The sequence below is a fragment of the Mauremys mutica genome, chromosome 2 (assembly GCF_020497125.1).
Source record: "Mauremys mutica isolate MM-2020 ecotype Southern chromosome 2, ASM2049712v1, whole genome shotgun sequence".
NCBI classification, from domain to species: Eukaryota; Metazoa; Chordata; order Testudines; family Geoemydidae; genus Mauremys; species Mauremys mutica.
Window position 1 is genome coordinate 116972181 of NC_059073.1, and position 25132 is coordinate 116997312.

The following is a 25132-nucleotide window of genomic DNA, read 5'->3' on the forward strand; positions in this document are numbered from 1 at the left end:
CTCCCCTCCACCACCATTACTGTATACCTGCTATAACAAAAATAATCTACCATGCGAATGTCAACTGGCCAACGCGCTGAGCTCTTCCTTTAAAAATCCTACCGCGGGGGAAAGGGAGGAGGAGGCAAAGTTACAAATATACATATATACGAAGGAGCGATGTCGTTAGCATTAAGGAGAGCGAGATGTGTCCCCGAACCGGACACACTAGTCTAGGTGAAGCAATAAAGGCAAATCCATTTCAGTGGCAATTGATGCTGGGTTTGAGTAGCGTCCAGTCCCCCCTCGTTAGCTCCCTAACAAGTAGACGGCCACACGGTAAGACGAGCAAACATTTCTCTCTGGGGGTCCCGTTACCGTCTCCACCTCTCAGTCTTTGGCTTCAGATCAGTCCCGAGGGAATCCGGTGCATCCCCCCTTCCATCAAATGCAACCCCGACGCTCCGCCAGCGAACAGCGGAAGGAGCTCCACCAAAGTCCCTGCTCCCTGGGGGATCGGGAAGGCTCTTGCGAGAAAAAAAAAGGAAGAAGCGGGGAGCGGATGATAAGATTGCCCTGGCTGCTGTAAATCCATCATTTACCCGGACAGGTTGGGAGCTTTTGAAATGAGCTGGCAGAGTGAATTCCTAGGCCAGTGCGCAGGCGCGGGCAGGTAGCACCCAGCTCTTTATGACCAGGTGAGAGAGTCCTGTTGCAGGTAAAAGGAGGATTTGCCTAAAGAGATCACGGGGAAGCAGCGGACGGATCACTCAGTCCATGACCAGCAGGGACTTTGTGTTAAGGAGCCCGCGGCCAGAATGTCAATTCTTGCAAAAATGGGAGACTGGCAGGTAATGCAATCTCCCTTTTCTTGTGTGCCGGGGTGGGGATGGTTATTGAAATAGAGATCTAGCCCGGAAAGGTGAGACTATCAGCCCTTGGGGGAGCTTAGGAGCCCTGCCACGGAGGAGAAAAACACCCCAGGTCCAGTTATTTGTTGATCGGTGATGAGTGCGTTCTTTCACCGGGAGGCCCTGGGTGCCAATTCAACAGGTGGGAAATCTCCGCGAGCCAGTGACTTTTCCAAGGAAATTCCCAGGTACATGGGAATGATGCAAGGGAAGTAATTGGCGTTTAAAAGCCCTTGGCTCTAGTGATTTCATGATCTCAGCTCCCTAAGGTGACTGAATTTGCCCCCCAGGTTTGTCGAATGGACATGTGTACCTGGAAGTTATCTACTTTCTGCAAGTAACTCTTTCGGCAGACCTTGATGTTTCCAGGCATACTTAAAGGATAATTAAGGATCATACTTAGCTCTTAGAGCGTTTCATTTGTGGGATCTCTATATATAACTTAGCCAAAGCTAAGTGTGGTTGCTCTGCAGACTTTATGAAACAGGGTTGGGGAACGTGGGAATGATCACTTGTAACAGTTTTTTTAAATCACAAGGTATGTGCGGTCGCTATAGTCTGATAGGACGGGCAGCAGCGTGTCACTAGGATGCCGACAATATTATTTGGATAACGAGTTTAATTTCTTTTCAAACTGTATGTCTTCATCAAACGACTCTTCTCTTTTAGTCAGGGCCCTTGGATGACTAGATGAAATAGTTCAATTAGATGATTTTGAAAAAAATGGGTAAGACAGAAGGAAACTCACACAGGTGGCATCACAGCAGACTTCCACAGCCTCTTGCGAATCAATATTGCCTTCTAATATCATAGCCACTATCCGGCTTAGAGTTCTTTAATCAAATGAAATATAATATTAAAACATGGCGCTCTTATATTACAGAAAACAGCTCTTTTTTGGATAACCGAATTATGATATAGGAGACAATATGATTGTTTCCTTTTCTTAACTTTTTTTTAAAACAAGATATTTAAATCGCACTCACTGCTTTATTTATTTATTTATTATAGCAGTAGCAGGTTGTTTTGAAAGAAATAGAGTTTACTTTGTACACGGTAGGTTATTGCATTTTTACCTTCCGGGTCTGGTACATGTGATCAAAAGAGAAGAGGTTTTTTTTAATGAAGTGAACTCTAATACAAGAGCATTTTTGGTTTATCTTGCTTTAAATCTGGTACTGTTTTTTCCTTACATTCAGACCTAACTTTTTGGCCACCTAAATGCACATAATTTAAGATTTGCATAAGCAATGTGTTACTGTGCATAAATCCACGTCCTTCATTCAGCGAAATATATAAAGGAATTAGCAAGTAAGGGAAAGCAATTAGCTCTTAAGCTACAGAGACAGCCTGGGGGGAAGGGGGAAATACCCCACTGTTATTCGAGCAATGTAGTGGTGATCATTTTTGTAACTATACACTTAATTCAGATCATGGTCAGAAATTAATGTAATGGAATATTGGAAACAGCGTTTTAAGAGACCCACTCACGTGCTTACATAAAGGTAGAGCTGGTAGATCTACTGTCATTACAGTGGGCTGGAGTCTCTTGAAATGCTCCGGGTTCTAGCACACCTGACATTATGATTTCGAAACCTGCCCTTGAAAGCAAATCCAGAGGCAATAAGAAACCTCGGCCCTGTTTCATCTGATACCGAACTTTGAAAAGTTGTAGCTGTAAATGTGGCCTTGCAGGTTGGGAAGTGCTCTGCCCATCGGTCGGTGAATATATCAGGCAGCCTGCATTGTCCGGTTTCTCCAGATCACCTAATGAAGCACAACAGGCCTCGAATGTTGCAACCCCACCAAAAATGGTAATGAAGCTCGCCTATTGATCTGCCTTTAGAGTGATCTTCCACGCCCGTTATCACATCTGGGAGCGAAGCTGTGCTCTGAGGGTTGGCTCCTCAGCGTACACATTCACATTCAATTAACGGAGCTGTCATGGTAATGACGTTTTTACAAACCCGGCCCGACTGACTCCAGAGCATGGCTCTGGCACAAGATGGGTCCTTTCAGGAGTCCCCTCGCTTTGCATGAACAATAGAGACTCATCTGCCAGCTCCATGTGAACCTTAATAGGAGTAAACCAACAGTTTACTCTCATGGCACTTGAAGACAAAAGGGGAGTTCAAAAGAACATCGAGGGGGGAAAGAATTGGAGAGAGACGAGATACGCCCACGAAATTGGGCGGAGAGGGCAGAAACAAACAACCCCAAATGTCTGGAGCCTTCATTGCTCCCGGAAAAGGTGTAGGTATGTAGGTATGACATTGCTCTGGGTTGGCCGTGCAGCGGGCGCTTCATCTCCTAGAGACCTCCGTGGCCCGGGGTTTCGCCTGGAGATTCAGGGAACCACGTTTATCCTCCAGCTGGGTAAATCCCTCCTTGAAGGTGAGAACTTGCCGTGTGGAACGTTGCACCGACCTGCAGAGCCAGCCAGCTGGAGTGCCACAAAAGAAACGAGCGTGTATTTTTAGAAATCCGGCCTTACATTGCCCTGCCTTCACCCACAAAACAAAAAAACCCGTGCCCTTCACCAGCCTCAAATAACCCACAACTGGTTCAAAAACACAAGGCTGCCATAATTCTCTAGCGAAATGTGGGAAATGGCTCCCAACCCTGAGCCTCTTAAAAAGCGCATACCAGTGTGCCTGGCGGAGGGGCCGAGACCCTGATACCGTCCCACTAGATGTCCAGATACAGTCAATGGTCGGGTTGAAAGTGTCACGGGGACGTTTAGAAGTCGATTTGGTTAAAAAGACTTTCGGAGTTTTAAAAGGCAATGCAAGGCACTGCCCAAGAACTCGATTGGAATTAACGCTGTGGGTAAGTAAGGTCGTGGCGTTCCGCATTTGCCGAACAGATCAAAGAAACACATGGGTGGAAGGTGCCTGTCTGAACCTGGAGAGGCATGGGCAGCCCGGTGAGCCACACCAGTGAGCACCAGAGAGTGACTCAGCATTCGTAACATTACAGAATAATAAAGAACTCGTCAGTGGTTTCATTAATGATGGAAATCTTGTCCCCATCACTGGGGGCGGGGGGGGGGGAGGATTGAGCAGAGTTAGTTCTCTCTGGTCATTGTGCTGGATACTGTTAAGCTAATAAACTCCGCACCTAAGAAACAGCAAAGTTTGATTCTTCCTTATACCAAATAGCTTGCAAAAGAGTTTCTGGCTGCAAATGTGTTTGCATCATACTTTGTATAATAAGATCTTCGGATTTATTTATTTATTTATTTATTTATTAAAAGAACTGTAGTTATGCAATAGAAAACATCGCCCGAGCAGAACAAAACAGTTTACAAAAGAAAAAGCCTTAAAAAGACCAAAAAGAGAGAGAGAGACGGAGGAAAACAAACGCCACCATGTTAGTGGAATAACCTCATTAGACAAAGATGCTGATTTATTTTCTCCGAGCTTTGACTTTGGTTTATTTAAAACAGTAAAGTCTATATGTGAGGGGGGGCGGAAGGGGGTTGCTCAGGCTAATCAATAAGCCCCCCCCCCTCCCGCCCCAGTATGAAAATCGAGTAGTGGTTGCTTCTTTGATTTCGCTCTGTACTTTTCTCCACGCCGGAAGCCAACATGCAAAAGCAGCAGCAACAACTGGGTCGAGGGAGGGGCGGGGGGAGAGAGAGTGCAATATACACGTGCCCAAATCTAGGTTCGGCTTTTCTCCCCCTCCAAAAGAGCTCGGCTGTTTGGATAAAGCCTTTTGCTTGTGGGTCCTTTATACCTGTGTCCATTGTTGCAGGTTGTTGTGCTGGAGAGCAATTGGACTATTGTTGCTATGCTAATGAGGCGATTAGGCTGTTGGTAAAGAGCTGGAAAAGGGAAAAGTTTCTACCATTAGAGGGAGATCTCAGAGCGCTCACAGGAGCTCTCCAAACACTCCACCAGCCGCACTCTGCATACCAGAGAGGCTCCACTTTAGTGAAAGACAGGGAGAAACAAATCCGCTCTCGCGCCAATCCATGAAAATGCTTTGGAAACTGACGGATAATATCAAATATGAGGAATGTGAGGTAAGCGCTTCCCTGGGCTGGGGGCAATCAACTGGCCCAGCAGCTGTGAAAGGGACCGTGCAGCATCCATCGATCCGTGAATTTCGTTTAGGAAACTTCTGCTTCTTCGCCAGTCTTCTTTGCAGCCTTACAGTTGGAAACAATGGCATTGGGCTAGGGAGCCTTTAACCAGGAACTTTGGGGCTGTTGGAAAATCGCTTTTGTCAGAAGTATATGAGAAAAAAGCAGACCGGAGAATATAATAGCATCTGTAGCTAGATCATGTATGTAGTCCCTATAATAATTCCATCCATCAGTATGGAGGGATGAATGGATGAATGAAAAGAGAAAAAGAGGAAATAATTATTTTTACACGAGAGATGCCAGAGGGATCCCAATATTTGCCAAAGACTGATGCTTAAAATGATATTTTGGGTGTAAGGGCTAGTTAGTAAAACTGAGTTGTACAATGATCAAGAGTCAGTGGATGAACTAAAATCAAACCTTTTTGAACGTACACCCAGCCTCCTAATTAATTGTCTAGTTTTTGAGTCTATTATTTTAACAACTTTTTTAAATAAAATCCGCCTGATTTTTTTTTACTTTGAGCGACTCAATATACATGTCTGTGGAGAAAGGGGGGTGTAGTGATATATACAAAAATATTCAGAACAAATCGACAGAATGAAACCGACAAATTTTTAAACGTTTCGCAAACGTTGCTGTATGCAGTGCATCTAAACAGAGTAATAAAGGGTGCTGCTGCTTTTTTAAAAATATTTTTGTTGTACCCTCTGTAAGAATATACACATCGAAACCCTAATCTGGTCTTTCATTTCCCTCAGAATCCGCTGACTTCTTTTTGTAATGATATAAATAGAAAGGAACCGGCGAATCACTAGACCCGAAGATTACTAAAATAAATATGTTTTAGTGGGGGGCTGATATTTGGGGGGTGATTCTGTCTACAAATGACAAATTGAATAGATTAGGTGCAGTCCTAGTTTGTCTTCACTGGGAATCAGAAGCTAGCTTTATATGAATGATGCATCAGGATTTCCCGCCCCCCCCAAAAATATTTCTCGACTGGTTTAGGAGAAAAGCAATTCCTCTTCACCCTGGATCGGTGTGTAACTGTGCGCGTGTGGGTGTGGATTTATTTGTAAGTATCTTTTGTTGTCTTGTGCTATTGTGACTTTGCACGGAGGTGCTAAATCCAGGTGCGGATCTACAAGCCCTGGTGTATTAGTTTCGGTGTTTTCTTCGAGAGGAAAAAGCAGTTCAGTCTGGTGTCTTTTTCTGGCTTGGAAACAGGCATTTTAGATGTTCTTGCAGGGCAGTAATTAAGGTTTTCGTACTCGCTCTGAACAGACTGGTATTCGACCGTGGGATAGTGAATAGGATCTTTTCAAAATAACACCACCAACAATAATCATAACAATACATGTGTGACACACGTTCTCCTGAGATGTCACAGCCGCATTGTGTGTGACAAGAGGCGATAGCATCAGCTCACCAGGTGACAGAGAAACAGGCAGCAACTTTTTCTATGGCAGCGTGCCGCGGCGGAGACCTGGCGATGTACGTTTCAGCGCGGGATTAAAGCTTTATTTGGTTAGGTGTGTGCAGAGTTTTGTAGGAACATGCAAGGAGGCAAAGTGCCTGTTGTTATGATAACCCCGCAGTCCGCCAGCAGCAGCGGCAGCCGGCCGGGAAAGTGGAGCAGGCATGTCATCTTTTAGGGAGTTGTTGTTTGGGAGTTGCACAGCCAGTCCGACGGGTTGTGCCGGGGCTGGGAGCCCCAGCTTGCCAGGGCCGGGAGTCGCCTCCCTTTCCCCCCGACCGCAACACCCCCTGCCCCCGATCCTCCCAGCGGGAGGGGAAGCTCATCGGATGCACTTTGGGGCTCCCCGGCTCCCCTCGCCCGGCTCCAGCCGGCACCAGAGCGGGGCTAGGAGGAGAAGGGGGAGAGACAAAGTCGCTTCCGGGACTCCTTGGAAGGACGCGGCTGGGGCCGAGCCCCGGCGCCTCTCTCCTGCCTGATTCCTCGCTGGGATCAAGCGGGGACTGAACGGCAGAGAGGGGATCGAAGGTAGAGGGGTAGGCGGCGGAGGAGGCGGCGCTGCAGCCCGGGGCCCCGGTCCTGGCGTCTCCGCGGCTCTCGCTCGGGCTCTGGCGGCTGGCTGGGGCGGGCTGAGTCGGAGCCGTCGAACCATGGAGGTGCGGCTCGGCGAGGCGCAGCAGGCGGCGGCGGCGGCGGCGGGAGAGCGGCTCGGCCCCGCGGATCAGCCCCAGCTGAAAGGCGGTGGCGGCGGAGGCTGCAGCAAAGGGCCTGAGAGCGGCTCGGGCACCAAGAGAGAAGCAGGAGCCCAGCAGCTGCTGTCCCTGGCATTTGAGGCAGCAGGATACTCGCAGCAGCAGCCCGAGGTGTGCCCCGCTCTTTAATGCCGACTTGGGGGTTCCCTCTCCCAACCCCTGCCTCTTCTTCCCTCTCTTTCCCATTCCCCCACTCGCTTTCTCTCCTCCCTTCCCCACTATCCTCTTTCCTCCCCCCGTCTCACTCCGTTTCCCACCCTCTCCCTCTCCCTGCATCTCTTTCTCTTTCACTTTTGCATGCCCTGCAACCTTTTAAAATGTTGCCCCTTTCCTGTGATTCGTCAGACGCAGCAGCATGTCCCCTCTCTCTCTCCCTCTCTCTCTCTCTCTCTCTCCCTTTTTGTCTCTCTCTCTCTCTCACTCTCTCCCCCATCCCTGATTAGATACACTGATTCTTCATTCAATGGACGTCATTTAGAACAGACTCTGCCTTGAGTTGCTTCCTCGCTTCACGCTCGATTTCCAGCCATTCTTCTCTTATTAAGTATTCGTGTAATATTAATAGTCATGAATATCTGCTATTAGGAGTCTCAAGGAAGGCAGCAGAGCTCTGTTATTAGGAGCTCAAGTGGAGCAGCAGCTAAGTCAAAGAAGGAGAAAAGAGAGAGAGAGGGAGGAGGAAAAAAAGGATTAAGAAACAAACACACACAAAAAACTTTGAATTCTAATATCACGACAGGATAGAGATCGCCTGTTCAACATCAAATGAAGGGCATCAGGAATTTGTTCAAGTTCTGATGGATTATAGTAGAGCTTCCTCGATGCATGAGAAGCCTTGGCGTTGTGGTCTTGTAGTCATAGTGTAGAGCTGGGCTTCTACCACTTCTCTTTTTTTGTGTGTGTGCGATTGTGTGTGTGGGTGCACATTGGGGCACTTTTCTCTGATTTTTCTACCCTGACTTGTTATCCCAGACTCTTCGCAGATGTTAGTACACAGTTTTTCAGCTATGGTGAGTTGATTCAGCATTATATCTTAGGGGTTTTTGTTTTGTTCTGGTTTTTTTTTTTTGCCTTATTGTTGTTTGTCGATGATGATGTTGGTACTTTGGGATTTTACACCCAGGTTTCCTACGAGGACATTTCTGCCCCCACCCCCCTCCAAGTCAATCTTTTAGATTTTTTTCCCCTGGCTGCCTCAAATGAACTGCAAAAGGCTTGTTTATACCATATCCGCCTTTATTTCTTCACTTTCCCACTTGTAATTGGACTATATTCAGTATTTCTTCTGTTCTCCTTTTTCGAGATAATAACCTCATGTGCTATACAATCTATATCATGTAATGATAGCTCTCTTATCTCTCCTCCCCTCTTTGGGGGCTACTAATTTATCTTAGACATACCTATGGGCTTTTATTTAGTAACCCTCCCCCCCTTCCAATTAGAAACGGACACAATAATGCTCATTCATTTTATTTTTGTTTATTTTTACCCAGCTGTGTGTCTTAAGATGTCCTGCGTTTTCATTATTTATGCAGTATTTTATCTCCTTCGATTTGCTTTCCACCTCAATTAAATATTTTTCATTTAATTTGTATCCTGTAGCATAAATCTCTAGAAAGCAGCGCATATCTATTGAATGGGGTGAAAAGGCATATCGTAATATCGTGTTTAAACATTTGTGAAACTTGTAATTTAAATGATTGCTTTATTTCAAGCATTTTAGACACACTTCTATGTTTAATCGTAATAAAATGGCAGTGCTCTTTGATTTTCTGTGTTTTTCTTAGCTACATTAAAGATAATTTCTAAACAATAATGTTGTTTTAGTTCTGTTTAAAGCCAGCAAAATACATTTTGGTAGTGGTGAGGTTGATTTTTTTTTTAAGAACAATGCCCATTTAAAAAAAAATCTTTTAAAATATAAGTTTCATGTTCCAATGTAAGAATACGAATTCTGGGCAGTATCTATTGTAAATACATACTGCATTTCCACTGGGATGGATTGCTTTTTTAAAGATTTCTTTCTAGTTTTGTTGCCACAATGTAAAGAGAAAAGTCACAGACAGGAAAATCTCCAGGTCTGCTTTTCTCCGCTGGGCAGCAAATGAATTGCAAATCTTGCCTGATCGTTGGATGGGTGAAATTTACAAGCCAATTTTACTGTAAACAGTTTGATTTTATCTTTTCTTTTCTTCTCTTCTCTTATTCCCCCTCAGGATCGTCACGATGGCACCAGCAATGGGACAGCCCGGTTACCCCAGTTGGGGTCTGTAGGTCAATCTCCCTACACCAGCGCCCCTCCACTCTCCCACACCCCCAACGCTGACTTTCAGCCCCCATATTTCCCTCCTCCTTATCAGCCCATTTACCCCCAGTCTCAAGACCCTTATTCCCACGTTAATGACCCCTATAGCCTGAATCCCCTCCATGCCCAGCCTCAACCCCAGCATCCAGGATGGCCAGGACAGAGACAAAGCCAGGAGGCCGGGCTCTTACACACACACCGGGGGTTACCCCACCAGCTATCCGGCCTGGACCCTCGTAGGGATTACCGGCGGCATGAGGATCTACTGCATGGACCCCATGGGCTCAGCTCAGGACTAGGAGACATTCCTATCCATTCGATACCTCATGCTATAGAAGATGTACCGGTAAGGAGGATGCATACGGTCTATGTTATTCACCCACAAATACAAGTGCAGGACAGAGTGTGTGCCTTTTCTCAGCAGAAATTATAGTTGCCTATCCAAGGCAGTGTGTAAAGAGTGGAAAGGCTTTTGTCACACGGAAAGAATTCAACCTAAACAACAGCAAAACCAAAAATGCCAACCCCTCCCCCCAGAACAATAGGCTCCTGCAGCTATACCCACACCTCCTCTGCCTTAACAGTGTCCACTAAAATATAAATAAATCAAATTACTGTCATCATTAGCAATATCTTTCATTTTCAAAGACAATAAGCTGTTACCATAGGAGGAATATTTAATCCCGCCATTGGGCCTTGCATTTGGGATTGCTCGGTGCCTTGGGGGAAAAAACATTAGCCTGAAATGCAAGAGATCATTAAATGCCCTCCCAGCCAAAGATAAAAAAATAAAGTGGAAGAAAGTGGCCTAAGAAGAAAAATCAGTTCTTAGTGATTACGGAGTTGGCATATGGTACAATGACGTCTAAAGTTGTAAGAGGATACACCCAGATTCTCTACTCTAAAGGAATTATGTGACAAATCAGAGAGGAGGTATATTAAAATGCTGCCTTCTTCTTTTAGCTGGAGTGCTACGGGATGACCTCATAAATCATTAGCAATAGGTTATCAAATTCTATCCAGACCTCCTACACCCTATATTAAATTAAATGTTTAGAGACTATTGGATAATACATTATTTTTGGTCTAATTCTGTTATCAATAAATACAGTTTAAAATGATTTCTAATTAAGCATGACATTAGCACATTGGCTATTTCCAGTGCAAGATGGCTATTGTTCACTCTAGTACAATGTGATTTAAAGAATTTGTTTGTGATCAAAGTTCATATTTCTGGTTTTCTCCCTGAAAAAAAAGACAGAACTTGCCAATAAATTTATTAAAGTTCATGGAGTTCCCGCTAAGAGGCTAAAGCCGCTTCAGTTATAGTGGAAGGAGGAGGGGGATTGTGGTATCTGGATGTGATTTTTGCTAAAATGCCATCCCAAATTACAGGATCAAATATTACAACAATATATCCGTTGACAGTTTAATGAGTACAGTTTCATGTTGCAAGGATAATGTTCAGATGGACTTACCTATTTTTGGTCATTTTGAAACCTTTTGTAAATTATACTTGGGGAAATAGTGAATTTATTACAGCTCTTTTCTGGCTAAATTAACCACAGAAAATTGCTGCTTATGTTTAGCAGTTTTGCAATAAACGCATACATTTCCCAAAGTGGAGGATTTAGTAAGCAATTTGGATCCGTTGAAAACAGATCGATTCTTTTAACTTGAAATAAAACGTCATGAAGGCAATATTTAGAAGAAACTAATTTGTTGACTGCCGGGTCATAGTTACTGTAGAAGCATGACATAAAATATTTCTCTGAATCCTCCCTTCCTGCAATTGTACTTTGTTAAAGTGGACTGTCTTGGAGACCCCTTTTTACAGATATTTTAAGTGCATATCATTTTATGAATCTTTCAAGCACCTATGAATTCTTATCACTGCTATACTTCGTGAAAGCCAAATGCCATCTGGTGTAAAACCTTAAACTAGTCCAGTCATTTTTTTTTCTGTAAAACTGAAACAGCAGGATGCATGAGCAAATAAAACCAAATAAAATAAATAAGAGAATGTATCTTCTGAGAGTATTATTTAGTTAGGCAAAACCAAACGTTCTTTTAAAGGAATTTGGGTCAGGAAAAAGGTCATTCTGAATTTTCCCGTTGCTGCAACAGTTAACCTTTAATAAAAAAATCACTGCTAAATATTTAAGAAAATCCAGTAGATGGTGCAAATTATTTAATCATAAATATCTCTGTGGGATTTTAAATTTAATAGTCCTCGCTGTATGGAATATGTGTAGAAATAACACAAATAAAAGTATTATGCCACACTACATTTACTTTATGGGTTTAGGGTGCATGCATAAAGGGATCATATTTCCCCATATAGTTAAAACACAAGAACTGCAGCAGTAGTCATTTCTGAACATTTCTCAATTTAATTATACTTAAATCCAGAAGCACTTTAGGCAAGTTACAAATGAGAGCATTGAGTATAATAAAACCTGTAATAAAGCAACTTAGTACCATCCACCCGGAATCATTGAGATCAGGCACAATTAACAGGAGCATAAATCCAAGACAGAATGGAAAATGTTAGAATCAGTATTATTGTTGGACAAAGACTAGAGAAGGAAGTAATAGTTTTTTAAATGGTAATGCCTGTGTTTTGTAACGATTGCGAAATCTTCTATCTCAGCAGCACTGGTGTTAATTTGTAAACACAGCCAGACATTATATTGCCTGTCAGTTTTTGAATTAGAAAACATGATTTCATTTTACTTTCTAATCACGTTTTGACTCCGGCACATAAAATCCATCTGTAAAAGAAACAACAAAACCTGCTAGTGGACAATAGTAAAGCAATCGGCTCTTTATTCTGTTTTCATAGCACTTTTCTGATCTTCGTTTCAAGCAATGATTCCCCCCCCCCCGCCGCCTGTTTTCCACAGCGAACGTGTGCAAATGCTTTGCCTCTTTCTCGCACCCCTCCCTTAAAATGTTTCCAAATGATTTCCAGAGCTCCCCCCGTATTTCTCCCGCTAGCTTCCATTGTGTTTTCCCCTGCCCTCGCTGCAGTAGGCACAGGAGCAAGACTTCGCGTACTTGATTGCTGTTATAATAGGGATTTTTTAAAAAAAGAGTTGAGGTACAAAACTAAACGGTGACTTGGATTTCAGGGTCACAACTGCACTTTGTGGCAACTCCCGGTGTTTTTATTTCGAAGGAGAGAAAAGAGGGGGAGGAATCTAAGGTTTCTTTCATTTAGAAATGTCCAAATCCCAATAAACAGAGATCAGATGTTTACATATAAATTGTAGGGAAGAGAAAAAAATAATTGATCACACACACACAACCTTCCTGACATTCGATTCCCTTTGTTATGATTATACATTTACATCCCTATGTATTTCTTTTGTTGCAGCATGTAGAAGACCCGGGTATTAACATCCCAGATCAAACTGTAATTAAGAAAGGTAAGCCACTTCCTTTAGCATTCCAAGCATGGCCTCACAAGCTGGGTACTACTGAAGGGAGAACTTGCTAAGCTCCCCCCGCCCCTCTTTTTCTCTCTCTTATAAATATAATTTACTAAAGGGTTGTGAATGGAAAATAAAATAGATCATCAGTGTTGAAAGCAGCCTTCATTTAGTAGTAGCGTGTGCAGTTTCCAAGAAAATGTTGCAATATTACCTCAGATCCAGTGTTTTAGTTCATTATAATGCATTTTCACTTTTATAATTAGACCAATCAATCCAACTGAGTGGCATTATTTATCGATGTTGAGAATTTGGGGGTTCTGAAATGGTAATAAATGTTTTCATTTTTTTTTAAAGGAGGATGATGAGTAAAAATGGTAGATGGCTTTGTAGGAAAGGGGTTAGGTTCTTTAGTCTGATCACTTGAAGGTTGTTTAGACGTGGTTCTTTAGGAGTGGTTGTGAAAATGGTTCCTAATTGTGTAAAAGATATTTCGTGCTTTCATTAAAATCTGGTTTCCCATCTTCCTTCAAATGACCCCAAGGATTATGAAAATATTGTTCCAGGTAGTTTTTGGTTCTTGATGAAAAGGTGGAAAGTGATTGGTTTGCATTTGGATTCTGTTTAGTGAGCTGTTGTTAGAGTAAAACTTATTGGGTTGAATGCTTAGCTATTATTCGCTCTGAGCAATAGCATGCTTGTATTTTGTTGGCAAGGTAATATTTGGGTATTCTATGCAACACCAGAGGATGATGCTATATAAAGCAGTTCTCCTTTCTTATTCTAATCAGTATACAGTAAGCTAGTTTAAAGTTTCATTTTTCTGTCTGTGAAGCCTTTGTCATGTCAAATTAGATGTGCAAGGGATAAATCTTAAGAGATGCTCTTTCCAAGTCGACATGATAATTGGCTCTTTTATTAGTAATCTCAAGAGTTCGTTTAACTCCTATTGTCTCTATTAGCCTCCCCAGAGCTATTAATGTCACAAGTGATCTATCCAAAACCTAGAGCCCCCCCATAGGTTTGGACTATCCCCACTAAAGATGTAGGGAGGAAAGCAGCACACATGACAAAAGAGAAAGAGAGTAAACATTTATAATGTACCCGTGTGGAACTTGAATGCAACCTAAATTCCATGCAAAATAATCTGGACATGTTTCAGTTGTGCTTACTAATGCTGGCTAATGTAAGGGCTCAGTACGTTTTTTGGTGGCCCTGAATTTATTCCAACAATGGCCTGAACCTGGCTGCGTTGTGTGGGGGGGGGGGGGAGTAATATGGGATGATTTTTATTTTCAGTAGATATGTAGTTAAACACCCAAGGTTTCTGGGCAGATGTATTCAGTCACATGGAAGGTGCTGTAATTTGCTCTTCAGTGTTTCTTTTACTGGTGAACACTGCACAGGCGCACCAAAATATTAATTTTTTTGTGTTACAAATTGAAAACAGGGGAGCACAAGTTAAGGCACACGTTCTCACTCTCTTCTGCAGTTAGGAGTACCGAAATACATGTATCAGCCTAGTATTTTGTACTATATTAATATGCAGCTGGCTGCTTTTTGAAACCTCCTGTGAATTGCCCTCTCCCCAGTTCTAAAATAGCCCCACCACTTTTACAGGGGCCTTCCTATTAAAAACATGCTTGTGCGGCTGGCTCATACCAACTTGCTTCTAAGGCCCAGTTTATTTCAGGAAAAAGCGCACGTGCACCTTGATTCTTAGACTGGCTCTAGATTCTATAAATGGTATTTTTACCGAAAGGGGTGGTGGGCACGTGGGCTTCCACATACCAAACATACAATTGACTAGTCTTGAAATCTTTGGGCGAGTCCATTTATTCCTTTATTATTTGCATTTAAGGGCACAGGGAAACCTTGGGTTTGGCTAAAGCATCTCCCCCTCCCCCGGTCCTGGGCACTGATCAGTGGGTCACCGCCCAGCCCCCGGAGGGGGAGAGGGCAGCTTCACAGCTGCTTTAGTAACCTGGACCTGGGCTCTTCCCGCGGAGCCTGCACGGGCGGCAGCTACTCGCTGGCTCGCTTGAGTCCGAAACAGCGCCAGCCCCTCCCCCCCCCGGCTCTGCCACAGGACCCTCCCGAGCTCCCCTTCCCCGGGCCCGCGCCCCGCGCCCCGCTCGCACGTGGCTCGGAGCTGCCGCTGCCGCTGCGGGGCCCTAACGCCGCGCTTCCCCCCCGCAGGCCCCGTGTCCCTCTCCAAGTCTAACAGCAACGCCGTCTCCGCCATCCCCATCAACAAGGACGCGCTCTTCGGCGGGGTGGTGAACCCCAACGAGGTCTTCTGCTCCGTGCCGGGCCGCCTCTCGCTGCTCAGCTCCACCTCCAAGTACAAGGTCACGGTGGCGGAAGTGCAGCGGCGCCTCTCCCCGCCCGAGTGCCTCAACGCGTCCCTGCTGGGCGGGGTGCTCCGGAGGTGAGGGGAGGCGGGAGCCGAAGGGGCGGGGCGGGGCGAGGAGGGGGGAGAGGAGACACCCACCCCCACGCGCGCACGGCCTGGAGGGGCGGGGGCGGGGGGGGGGCTCTGCTCGCTGTAACGCGCGCTCAGCCCCGGTGACCCAGCACAGCGCGTGTGCAACAGCGCCAGGGCCCCTTGCAACATCCCAGCCTGGCTGCAGCCGAGGTTCCCCCCCGCCAGCACTTGCCGGCGGTCCCATGCCGCATGCCACTACACGCCACTGCAATTCCTGCAGCCACTCTGCAGCCAAGCCGGCCCCCCCATCGCACACCAGGCCACTGACAACAACTGCAACACCACCAGGAGAGGCCACCGCTCATCAGCATCATCACATGAGGTCACTGCAACCATAGCAACACACTCCAATCTACAACTGCACTAATGAAACGCAAGGCCTCTTGCAAACCGATGCAACACCACATAATGTCACCACAACCAAACCCTTTCTATATAAGGCTGCTACTTGCTATGGTAGGATACTGCAAAGGGGAATATTTTGTTTTAAAGTGATGCTTGGATCCCGAGTGGTAATCGTTTGTGTGTGTGTTGTAATACACAAAGGATGCAGGAGATACCCTCATCTCCCCCAGTCTTTCCTCCCCCCCGCCACCCCCATGAGAAATGTGGTATAGTAATTTTTTTTAAAAGTTTGGGTTCTATAGTCAAATGATACAACCATTCATTGGTGATTTCTTTCTTAGTTACCTAGGGGTTATAATCTAATCCATACAATTAAAGATCACTTGGGTAGGGAATAAAATCCAGAATTAATTAATAGGATGCTTCATTTAAACAATTTATCTTAACCTGTCTCTGTTGAAAATAGTAGATAGGTATTTAGAACTTAATCTGTTTGCTGAATACAGTGAAGTTCTCTAATGGTAACATAAGTTTTTGACCTTTTAGATTAGTCTGCTAAATAATGCATTAGATATTCATAGAATCATAGAATATCAGGGTTGGAAGGGACCTCAGGAGGTCATCTAGTCCAATTCCCTGCTCAAAGCAAAAGATTTATATTGCAAATAAATCTACTTTAGCAAAGTTCCCATTAGGGGTAGTAATGTGTCAAGAGCTCTAAAATGATTATGGCTTTGGCCAAACAGATCTTTGTAGTACCCCTGTGTTAGTATATGGATTGATTTGGTAGGTTAGAAAACATTTTAAAACCACTCAACATTCAAATATAACCACAAACAAAATATATCCTTTTCAGTTAATTTTGTATTCAGCTTTGCTTTAATTGCCTGTTTTTCCTTCTTAGCTTTTCCCAACATAAAACTTTCCTAAATGTCCCTTCATTAAAATTATTTTCTAATACATTTTGGGAGGTTTTTTAAGGAATTGAAATATGACCTGGTGCAGATTAGTCATGTTCTTAGTGGTTTTTATGTGTGAAACAGGGCGAAGTCTAAAAATGGAGGGAGATCTTTGAGAGAAAAACTGGACAAAATAGGATTAAACCTGCCAGCCGGGAGACGTAAAGCTGCTAATGTCACCCTGCTCACATCACTAGTGGAGGGTAAGTGACTCAATGATTGCAAAGGGCTCATTTTTTGCCTAATACGGTCAATCCCCAATTTTTTTCAGGCCTGTGTTCCTTGTTTGAACGAAGTTATTTTGTCTAGTCTTCATGCTTGAGGAAAATGTTAATTCTGTAACTGTGTCTTTTATGTCAACCTGAAATGTTCTTAAATATCTCTTGCATACTTTGCATTGCCATATATATATATACACACACACACAGGATGCTATTTGCATTCTTATTCAGGTGAATTATCCCACTGTAGTGAATTGACTTCAGTGGGAGCAATTATGGGCTTATAGGAATTTCCTCTCTGAATAAGGACTGCAGCATCAGGCCCATAAGTATTACTTATGTTAGTGAAAGATACAGGATTCAGCTAAGGGGTTCAGTCCCCTCATTCCGTCCTCTGTCTACCACTGAGGACTAAGCAATTTTAAATTTCAAGAACTGCAGCTACTCAAAGTTAAGTCTCTTCCCCACATAAACAACATAACAGTAAATCGTTTAACTTATTCTGACATCTGCATTTGAGAAATGCGAGACCATTGCTTCCTGAATTAATTTGGGAATCCTTGACCTAAGTTATGATTTAACAGTGTCCTGAAAGCCTCAAAGTTGAACTCTTCCCCTACCCACATTTCTTTTTTTCTTTTGGTTCTCATTTTCAGAACATATGCTTGTTTTATTATGCCATGTTTCACTGTTTTACTCTTAGATGAAAAGGTGCAACTTCTTTAAGCCTTCAGACTTCATGTGCTTTAATATTTCTAATCTAGAAAGCTGAAAGAGGTGCAATCATTTGGTTAAAAATGGTTACTCTGTCACAGCTGCTTACAAAAAATAAATCTGGGTCAGTCTAAAATATCTTTCCTTCTCTCCAGTTTTGTTTTTGACATCCCTTTACGCTGATTTTGATTGAGTCTGTAAAGTGCTTTTAAGGATGCTTAAGTTAGCTTAAGTTTGGTTGTGTAGGAGGGATTTTATAGCTTTATTTTTTTTACTTTTTATCATAAGAGATGAAGTAAAAACATATAAAATTGCCAGACTTGATTTTTAATACAATATTATCACTTTGGTTATTAAATCCGTTATATTTTTTATTGCTGTGTAAGTCTTTCTGATCTAAAATGGCTTTACAATTGCACCAGCACTCTAGTGTAAGAAAAATAAACAATGGGAGAACTTGCAAAAAGTCTAGGTTTGGTGGATGCTAATATTATTTGTGATGTTAATGAAGATGGAGAGTATTTTACAGTCATCTGTTGTTCTATGTGGTCTCCACATACGAGGGCTTTAAGAAATTATTTAAAAAAAATAAGAACTATGGGTTGATTTTTCAGATAAACTGGTAATGGTGGATAATTTTTTTGGATGATAATATAAAAATTGTTTGGGCTTTGAGTCCCGTGGCGATGAGGCAGTTTCTAGAGTACTGTTATTGTTTATGATCCGCTCCATTTTATGGAAACAAGCTCACTGGACTGAGGCTTTGAAGCTCTAATTGGCGCATGCGTTCTTCCGGAGCTGGAGCTAATGGCAGGAAGCCCTGCAGTAAAAAACAACTGGTTCAGGAAATTAAAACCAAAGATTTGAAAATCAACAAAACAGACAGACTCAGTGGAATGACCCTAAAATTCTCATGGTTAATCGTTTGGGGGGAACAGATAATTATATGCGATCAAGTTAAATTTTAAACACTTAGCTGTTTAATGCATTCTATTTAGAAGAGCTCTAGGAGTAATTATGATCAATACTAATAATTTATATATTGTAAAAGAACATATATATATATAATGTCAAGGCAAATATATATTTCCAAAGAAAATAGTTAAAAATGAAATATATACTCTGTGTATCTATATCTACTTAGCGAGAGATTTAAACGTACAAATACATACACACAATTTCATTTCTAACTCTTTTCTTGGACATATATATTTGTTTTGACCTAGATTACAGCAAAGAAAATTCATAAAATGAGGATATCTGTAATTTGCACACTAGGCAGTACATTTTAAGAGACAGTCTAAGTGAAATACTACATAGCTTTTGCTAATCTACTTTGCCCTATGTGCTGTGCGTGTATATTGATTCGATGTGCGTTTCTCCTCACCCCCCTTTCAGGAGAAGCAGTGCATCTAGCTAGAGATTTTGGGTACGTCTGTGAGACAGAATTTCCTGCCAAAGCAGTTGCTGAATTTCTCAACCGACAACATTCCGATCCAAACGAGCAAGTCACAAGAAAAAACATGCTTCTAGCTACAAAGTAAGACATTTACCTTTCTGTTGTGTTACCGAGTTGTAAAGAAAAGCACAGGTTTGGGGGCTTTTATTTTTGTTTGTTTGGTTTTGCCATGCAGTAATTGGCTAATGATTTTGCAGATTGTAAGACTGCGAATATGCATTCATAGTATATATTATAGCAAAAAGTATATAACCAGCTTTATTTTCTAAAGTGAGTTTATGCAGATTTTCTTGAAAGCAGGTTGTGAAATCTTGGATGGATGTTTATTTAAAGAAAAAACAATAATTCCTTAAAGGAAAACATTTGCTGGGCCTTTATCAATTTAGGCACTAGGGGAAGGTTTCCTATTGACAGTAAAATAAAACTGGCACATTAAACTGATTTCAATTCATTAAAATCTGCAATGGTTCTTTTTTTTTTTTCTAAGCAGATCTGTTACTTAGTGAATATAGGGATATTACAAATATATTTTAAATGACAATCTGTGTGCAGTTAAAATGCAAGTGGAGTTTATCATTGGTGGGGCTGACTAGGCTTCCAGGTGGTGTGTGAAAAGAAAATGATTGTTTTGATATGTTTGCTGGAAATTAAAAGGCTTGTTTAGTAGCCCTTAATTACCAATGGAGATGTCACTAAAGGGCACAGTGCCAGAGGGCACAGGCAGAGGATGGGAGCCAGTTTATGGCTGGAAGACATTAACAGAGGTTTTAGAATACAAACTGTTTCAAAACGCCTCTAATCTCTGCTATAAGGTATTATTTTTCTCAACAATTTGTGCAGTGACTGAAATATAAAATATAACTTCTGCACAAGGTCTATATAGCCCTGTATCCTTCCTTTCCACCTCATGAAAGGAAGTTTCTGGATCCCAGCCAGTGTCACCTTGGCCTTTGTGGAGAAAGTCTCATTTAAACTATATATAATAATAATTTTTTTTAAGAGCCTAATTTAAATCCTTAACTTCACCTCTCTGGCCTCTACCCAGTAAACCTTGGCTTTCCTCCTGCCACAGCCATTGTCTAGCTTTGTGGAGAAGAGACTAAATCTCTCCTATTCCAAAAACAGGATCATCCACAAGTAGGGTGACCAGATGTCCCGATTTTATAGGGACAGTCCCGATTTTTGGGTCATTTTCTTATATAGGCTCCTATTACCCTCCACCCCCTGTCCCGATTTTTCACATTTCCTGTCTGGTCACCCTATCCACAAGGCAAATAAATACCTGAGCCTCCCTCTCAATATTACACACCATATATCCTGTTCCGTAGTGCAGAAATACTCTAAGCTGCATATTGACAATGTACCAAAATACAACATTGGAGGAGGGACATAGAAATATTGTGATGACCTGTGTAGGATTGAAATATCTGTGGTGTTAGTGTATGTGTGTGCGGGAGAGTGATTTGTGATGTGTGTATTTGAAATGTTTGGTGCATTTTGGGTGTGTTTGTGAGAGAGTTTTTATATGAGAGGGTAAGGATACATGAGAGAGTGTGAGCGAGTGAAAGAAAGGTGCATGTTTGTGTGTGTGTGTGTGTGTGTCAGCGAAATGTGTGCGTGAGTGTGAAAGAGAGAAATTTCTCCGTGTGTGTGTATGTGAAAGAAACAGTGTGTGAAAAAAGTATATGTGTGTTGTGAAAGAGAGAAGCGTGTGTGTATGTGTGTGAAAGAAAGAAATGTTTGTGTGCATCTGTGAGTGGGAGAAGTGGCGGGGGGGATGAAAGAGAGACCTGCTTGTCTGTGTGCCAGCGTGAGTGAGAGATGTGTGTGTATATGTATGTGTGTGTGAGAGAGAGACAGAGTTTATGTGTGTGACTCAGAGAGAGGCTATGTGTGTACAGGGGGAGCAGTCCCCTTGATCTGAAAGCTTGTGTAATCTAGCAGGAAGACTGCACTGGCTTCGCTGCTGACAACAATGGTTCATCTCTCTCTCTCTCACTGCTCCATTTGTGCTGCAGACAGATCTGTAAAGAGTTCACCGACCTGCTGGCTCAGGACCGATCTCCCCTGGGGAACTCTCGGCCCAACCCTATCCTGGAGCCGGGCATCCAGAGCTGCCTGACCCACTTCAACCTCATCTCTCATGGATTCGGCAGCCCTGCGGTGTGCGCCGCCGTAACCGCCCTGCAGAACTATCTCACCGAGGCGCTCAAGGCCATGGACAAAATGTACCTCAGCAACAACCCCAACAACCACACAGACAACAGCACCAAAAGCGGCGACAAAGAGGAGAAGCACCGAAAGTGAGGATTTCCCCCCTTCCTGCATCCATCCATCCATCCATCCATTCATCCCCCTCCTAGCTCCCTCCCTCCCTCTCCAATCACCCCAGGCTACAGCAACAAAATCAATGCCCTTCTGCCCATCCTGTTCTCTAACTCTGCAGGACTACGCTGTCCTTCCTCCCTTCCAGCCTTCAGCACTTCATTTGCTCACAGTTACTTCCCCACACCTCCTTACCCCGATTTGGAGCCTGAGAGAACAGAAATGGGCGATGGATCCAGCAAAGAAAAAAGTTCTGTCTGAATTTGTGAACTTTTTTTTAAAAAAACAAAAACAAAAAGAGGAAAAAAATAAAAAAAACAAAACAAACAAAAAGAAAAGGAACTTTTTTTCTAAAAATATATAAAAAGAAATAAAAACAAATTAATAAATAATACTAAAATATAAATCTATGAGCTTCATCGGACTGAATCACCAACTCCCCTTGCATAAACTTCAGTTAAGATTGTAGCCATATTAAAAAAACAAAACAAAAATAAACCTAAAGAAAAACAAAAGGCAAAAAGGATTGATGACATTTTATCAGTATTGTGAATAAACTTGAACACAAAACACACGCAATTCCATGTCATGTCTTCAGTTGTAGAACTTTTTCCTGTCCAAGGTAAAGCGACCAACTTGAACTTTCTATTGCGACACGATTCACAGTTATTATATAAGGGAATCAGTGTTTATGTATGTATATATTTATTTATGTGTAATTTAATGGGAACTGTAAATATGGTGAGTCTGTTTTAAGCCTTTTTTTATTTATCTGGTGATCTTGTTTACCTCTTGTTTAGTGGGTTTTAAATCTTCCCTTCTTAGTTCATCATGTGGTTCATGGTACTTATTTAGAAATCAGAGGTTTTTTTGTTTTGTTTTGTTTTTCTCTGGGATTCATCATTTTTTAACCCTGTTGTAGCATGTTAAAGGCGACAATGAAGCAGCTAAACAAATAAAAGAAAATAGAATTTTTATATATAATTAGTATTACATTTAGTTTCTCATTGAAAAAGAAAAAAAATAAAGTGATGTTGGATCCAGGCAAGATTTTTAAACGTTAGTGGTTTTACAACTATTACGTGTTGTGGAAAAAAAAAGTTCATTTTCACCCACTGTCCTCCTGAAAGTATCATCAGAGCAATAAATTAATATTGTCTTTTAGATCAAGGTTTAGTTTTTTCTTTTCTTTGCCCTTCCCCGCCCCCCAAAAGAACTTCAAATATTTGGGACCACCTGGTATCCTGTATTTCCACTGGCCATATTGGAAGCAGTTATAGTTGTATTGTATTGAGTTGTGCTGGCAGTAGTTTCCATGCCTGTCAATGTATCATAGTCCTTTGTTGCCCAGATAAATAAATATTTGATACGCTTTATGTCGATTTTTTTATTCAGTGGCTGTCTTTACCCAGGCGTATTTTTGTTCTTGGCAGTATTTTTTATTCAGTATGGTTACAGTAATTGAGTTTAACTCTCCCTTGACAATTGCTCTTTGCAATAAGCAGCTGAACCCATTGTTTCCCTCAAGTATAATAAAAACTTACTTTCAACTTGGAGTTCAGAGCAGGGTATCATTTAGATATTCCACTGAGTCTGTATTCAGACAAATGACACAATAAAACACAATGTATTCTTTTGGATAAAAAATTGTCTGTACTAGTAAAGAAATGACACGCTATCTTTTCTTTAACCAAAACATAATTTTATTAAAAAAAAAATAAAGTTTTATTTTATTTATGTTGACCCTCTAGGTTTTTATTTATGTTTAATGATATATATACACTGCACAAAATTATATATATATAAAACTAAAATGTTAGCCCATCAGTACCAAGTAAATACTGAAAATTAATTTCTGTGAAATGCGGTTCTATTAACACATAGATTTGAATAATAATAATAATAATAATAATAATAAAATTGCTCCATAGTCTTTGGCAAGTAAACTCATCTAAAGATTTCTGGACTATAGTTAAGTCTTGAGGAAGACAAATTATTTCAAATTCATCACAATGTTTTATGTTTTAGTGGAACACGCTGGTGGACCTCTGCTGAGATGGCCAATGTAGGTTTACAGGGAGCTGAAATCCTAACCTTAAAATTCAACCTTCTTCTCTCCCCCCACCCCGAGCTCGTTTAAAAAGAGAAATTTGCTAAAAACTTTTTTTTTAAATGTTAAAACATGTACAAACTGTAGGTCTGTTTTAATAAATCAATGAGATAATTTTTGCTTTCACCTTGTTTTGTCTAGCCCAAACAGAGAAGACAGAATCTCTTGCATTATATTACGTGACAAGAAGGATTGTTAAGATAGCTTATAATGTGAAGGTGCCTTTTAAGAGATTTTACATTCTAAGTGATGTTGATGTTCTGGTGTGTTTTTTTTCCTCAGACAGAATAGGAGGAGGTTAACTGTGAGGTGTTTACAATGAATCTGCAACAAGAATTAACATTTGCTCACATAGTTTGACGTTTGGTAGGGCTGGTGAAGCAAAGCATTAGATAAAGCTCAAGATGTTTCATTTTGCTTTGGTAATCTACTTCTGGAAGGCAGTATAAAATCAATTTTGCCAAGTAGAAGAGAGTTGGTGGAATCTAAATTCTATTTTCGAAAGCCAGCCAGTTTATAAAAATGGTGGATATTTTTTAATACAAAATGAAAGTAGATCATCTGAATGCAAAGCTGCAATTGTTTTTAAAACAGTTATTTATTATTTCCAAGAGAGACTGGTTAACTGGAAAGTAGATGTAACAAAATAATGAGGTGAATGAACCCTAACTGTACATATTCTTGACATAAATGAAATGCACAGTATTGTAGCAGGTGAAGTGAAGCATTGTCTATCAGGGCTGTTTTTCTTGGCTGCATCTCAGATTGTGTGTGGGATCCTAACCTCAGGCACAATAGCATCCATAAACAGCAATACATTGCTGCTCTTTCTACAGCAACACATAAATACTCATTTTAAAACGAAAACAATCTTATTAAATACCATTCATTCATATCTGGATTTACAGATGCTTGTTACTTTTTGAAACCTGTACCCAATATAATCGTTTTATACTGGCCAATGTATAAAGCCCTCTTGTGCTAGAACATTATAATGTCATAATAAATAATGTTTTTAAAATATAATTAGTTATTTTAGACTACAGTGGACTATTTTCAGTATCCTCATGCTTCACTATCCCCCGCCCCCATCAGAAAACAGAAATTAAGTGAACTTGCTTAAATCTCTTTATTATTTCTAAAGAAGGAGTTTACATGAGATAATGGAAATTATACTTGTTTCGGTTTGGCCTCTTGGTGACCAACATGCAGTTACTAAAACATGTTAATTACTTTAGCATTCTTTGGATGTATTTTTAACGTGATCAATGCTCAGCAGTGAAATTCTAGGTCATGCTTTTATATGCTAACAACATTTTTTTTTCTTTTTTACCGATTTGTTGAAATTAGAATGAATGGTTGAGCGTTAAGGAGTTCTAGACCATTCCTGCCATGCTATACTAATTTATACTATTAAAAAAAGGTAACACAATGCTCCTTCAAGATGAATAGTTAGCACCCTCCTCTTTAAATCATAATCTACCCCACCTACAAAAATCGAATATTAATATAATTTGAGATTTAACTGGTGGAACAGCCATCAGGACAGCAATGCCC

General features: G+C 41.6%; 1 protein-coding gene across 4 annotated transcripts; it reads left to right on the forward strand.

Moving 5' to 3' along the window:
* Positions 1-716: 716 nt before the first annotated feature.
* TFAP2A (transcription factor AP-2 alpha) lies at positions 717-23081 on the forward strand. 4 transcript variants are annotated; one of them, XM_045007253.1, is made up of 7 exons: positions 717-830; positions 9432-9866; positions 12900-12951; positions 15154-15385; positions 16831-16949; positions 19080-19221; positions 21159-23081. In XM_045007253.1, exons 1-7 carry the CDS (start codon positions 798-800, stop codon positions 21445-21447), a joined length of 1302 nt encoding a protein of 433 aa, XP_044863188.1. In that variant the 5' UTR covers positions 717-797; the 3' UTR covers positions 21448-23081. The 4 variants fall into 4 exon arrangements, with proteins under 4 accessions (XP_044863188.1, XP_044863186.1, XP_044863187.1 ...); XM_045007251.1 differs by lacking the exon at positions 717-830 and adding an exon at positions 3561-3719; XM_045007252.1 differs by lacking the exon at positions 717-830 and adding an exon at positions 4845-4920.
* Positions 23082-25132: the final 2051 nt, after the last annotated feature.

Bases quoted from the DNA above. Each gene is read 5' to 3' on its own strand.
- TFAP2A (XM_045007251.1), top strand. From the start codon at position 3,600: ATGGTCGGGTTGAAAGTGTCACGGGGACGTTTAGAAGTCGATTTGGTT. The intron at 12,952-15,153 runs GTAAGCCACTTC...TCCCCCCCGCAG, and splicing joins TCAAACTGTAATTAAGAAAG to GCCCCGTGTCCCTCTCCAAG. The intron at 15,386-16,830 runs GTGAGGGGAGGC...TGTGTGAAACAG, and splicing joins CTGGGCGGGGTGCTCCGGAG to GGCGAAGTCTAAAAATGGAG.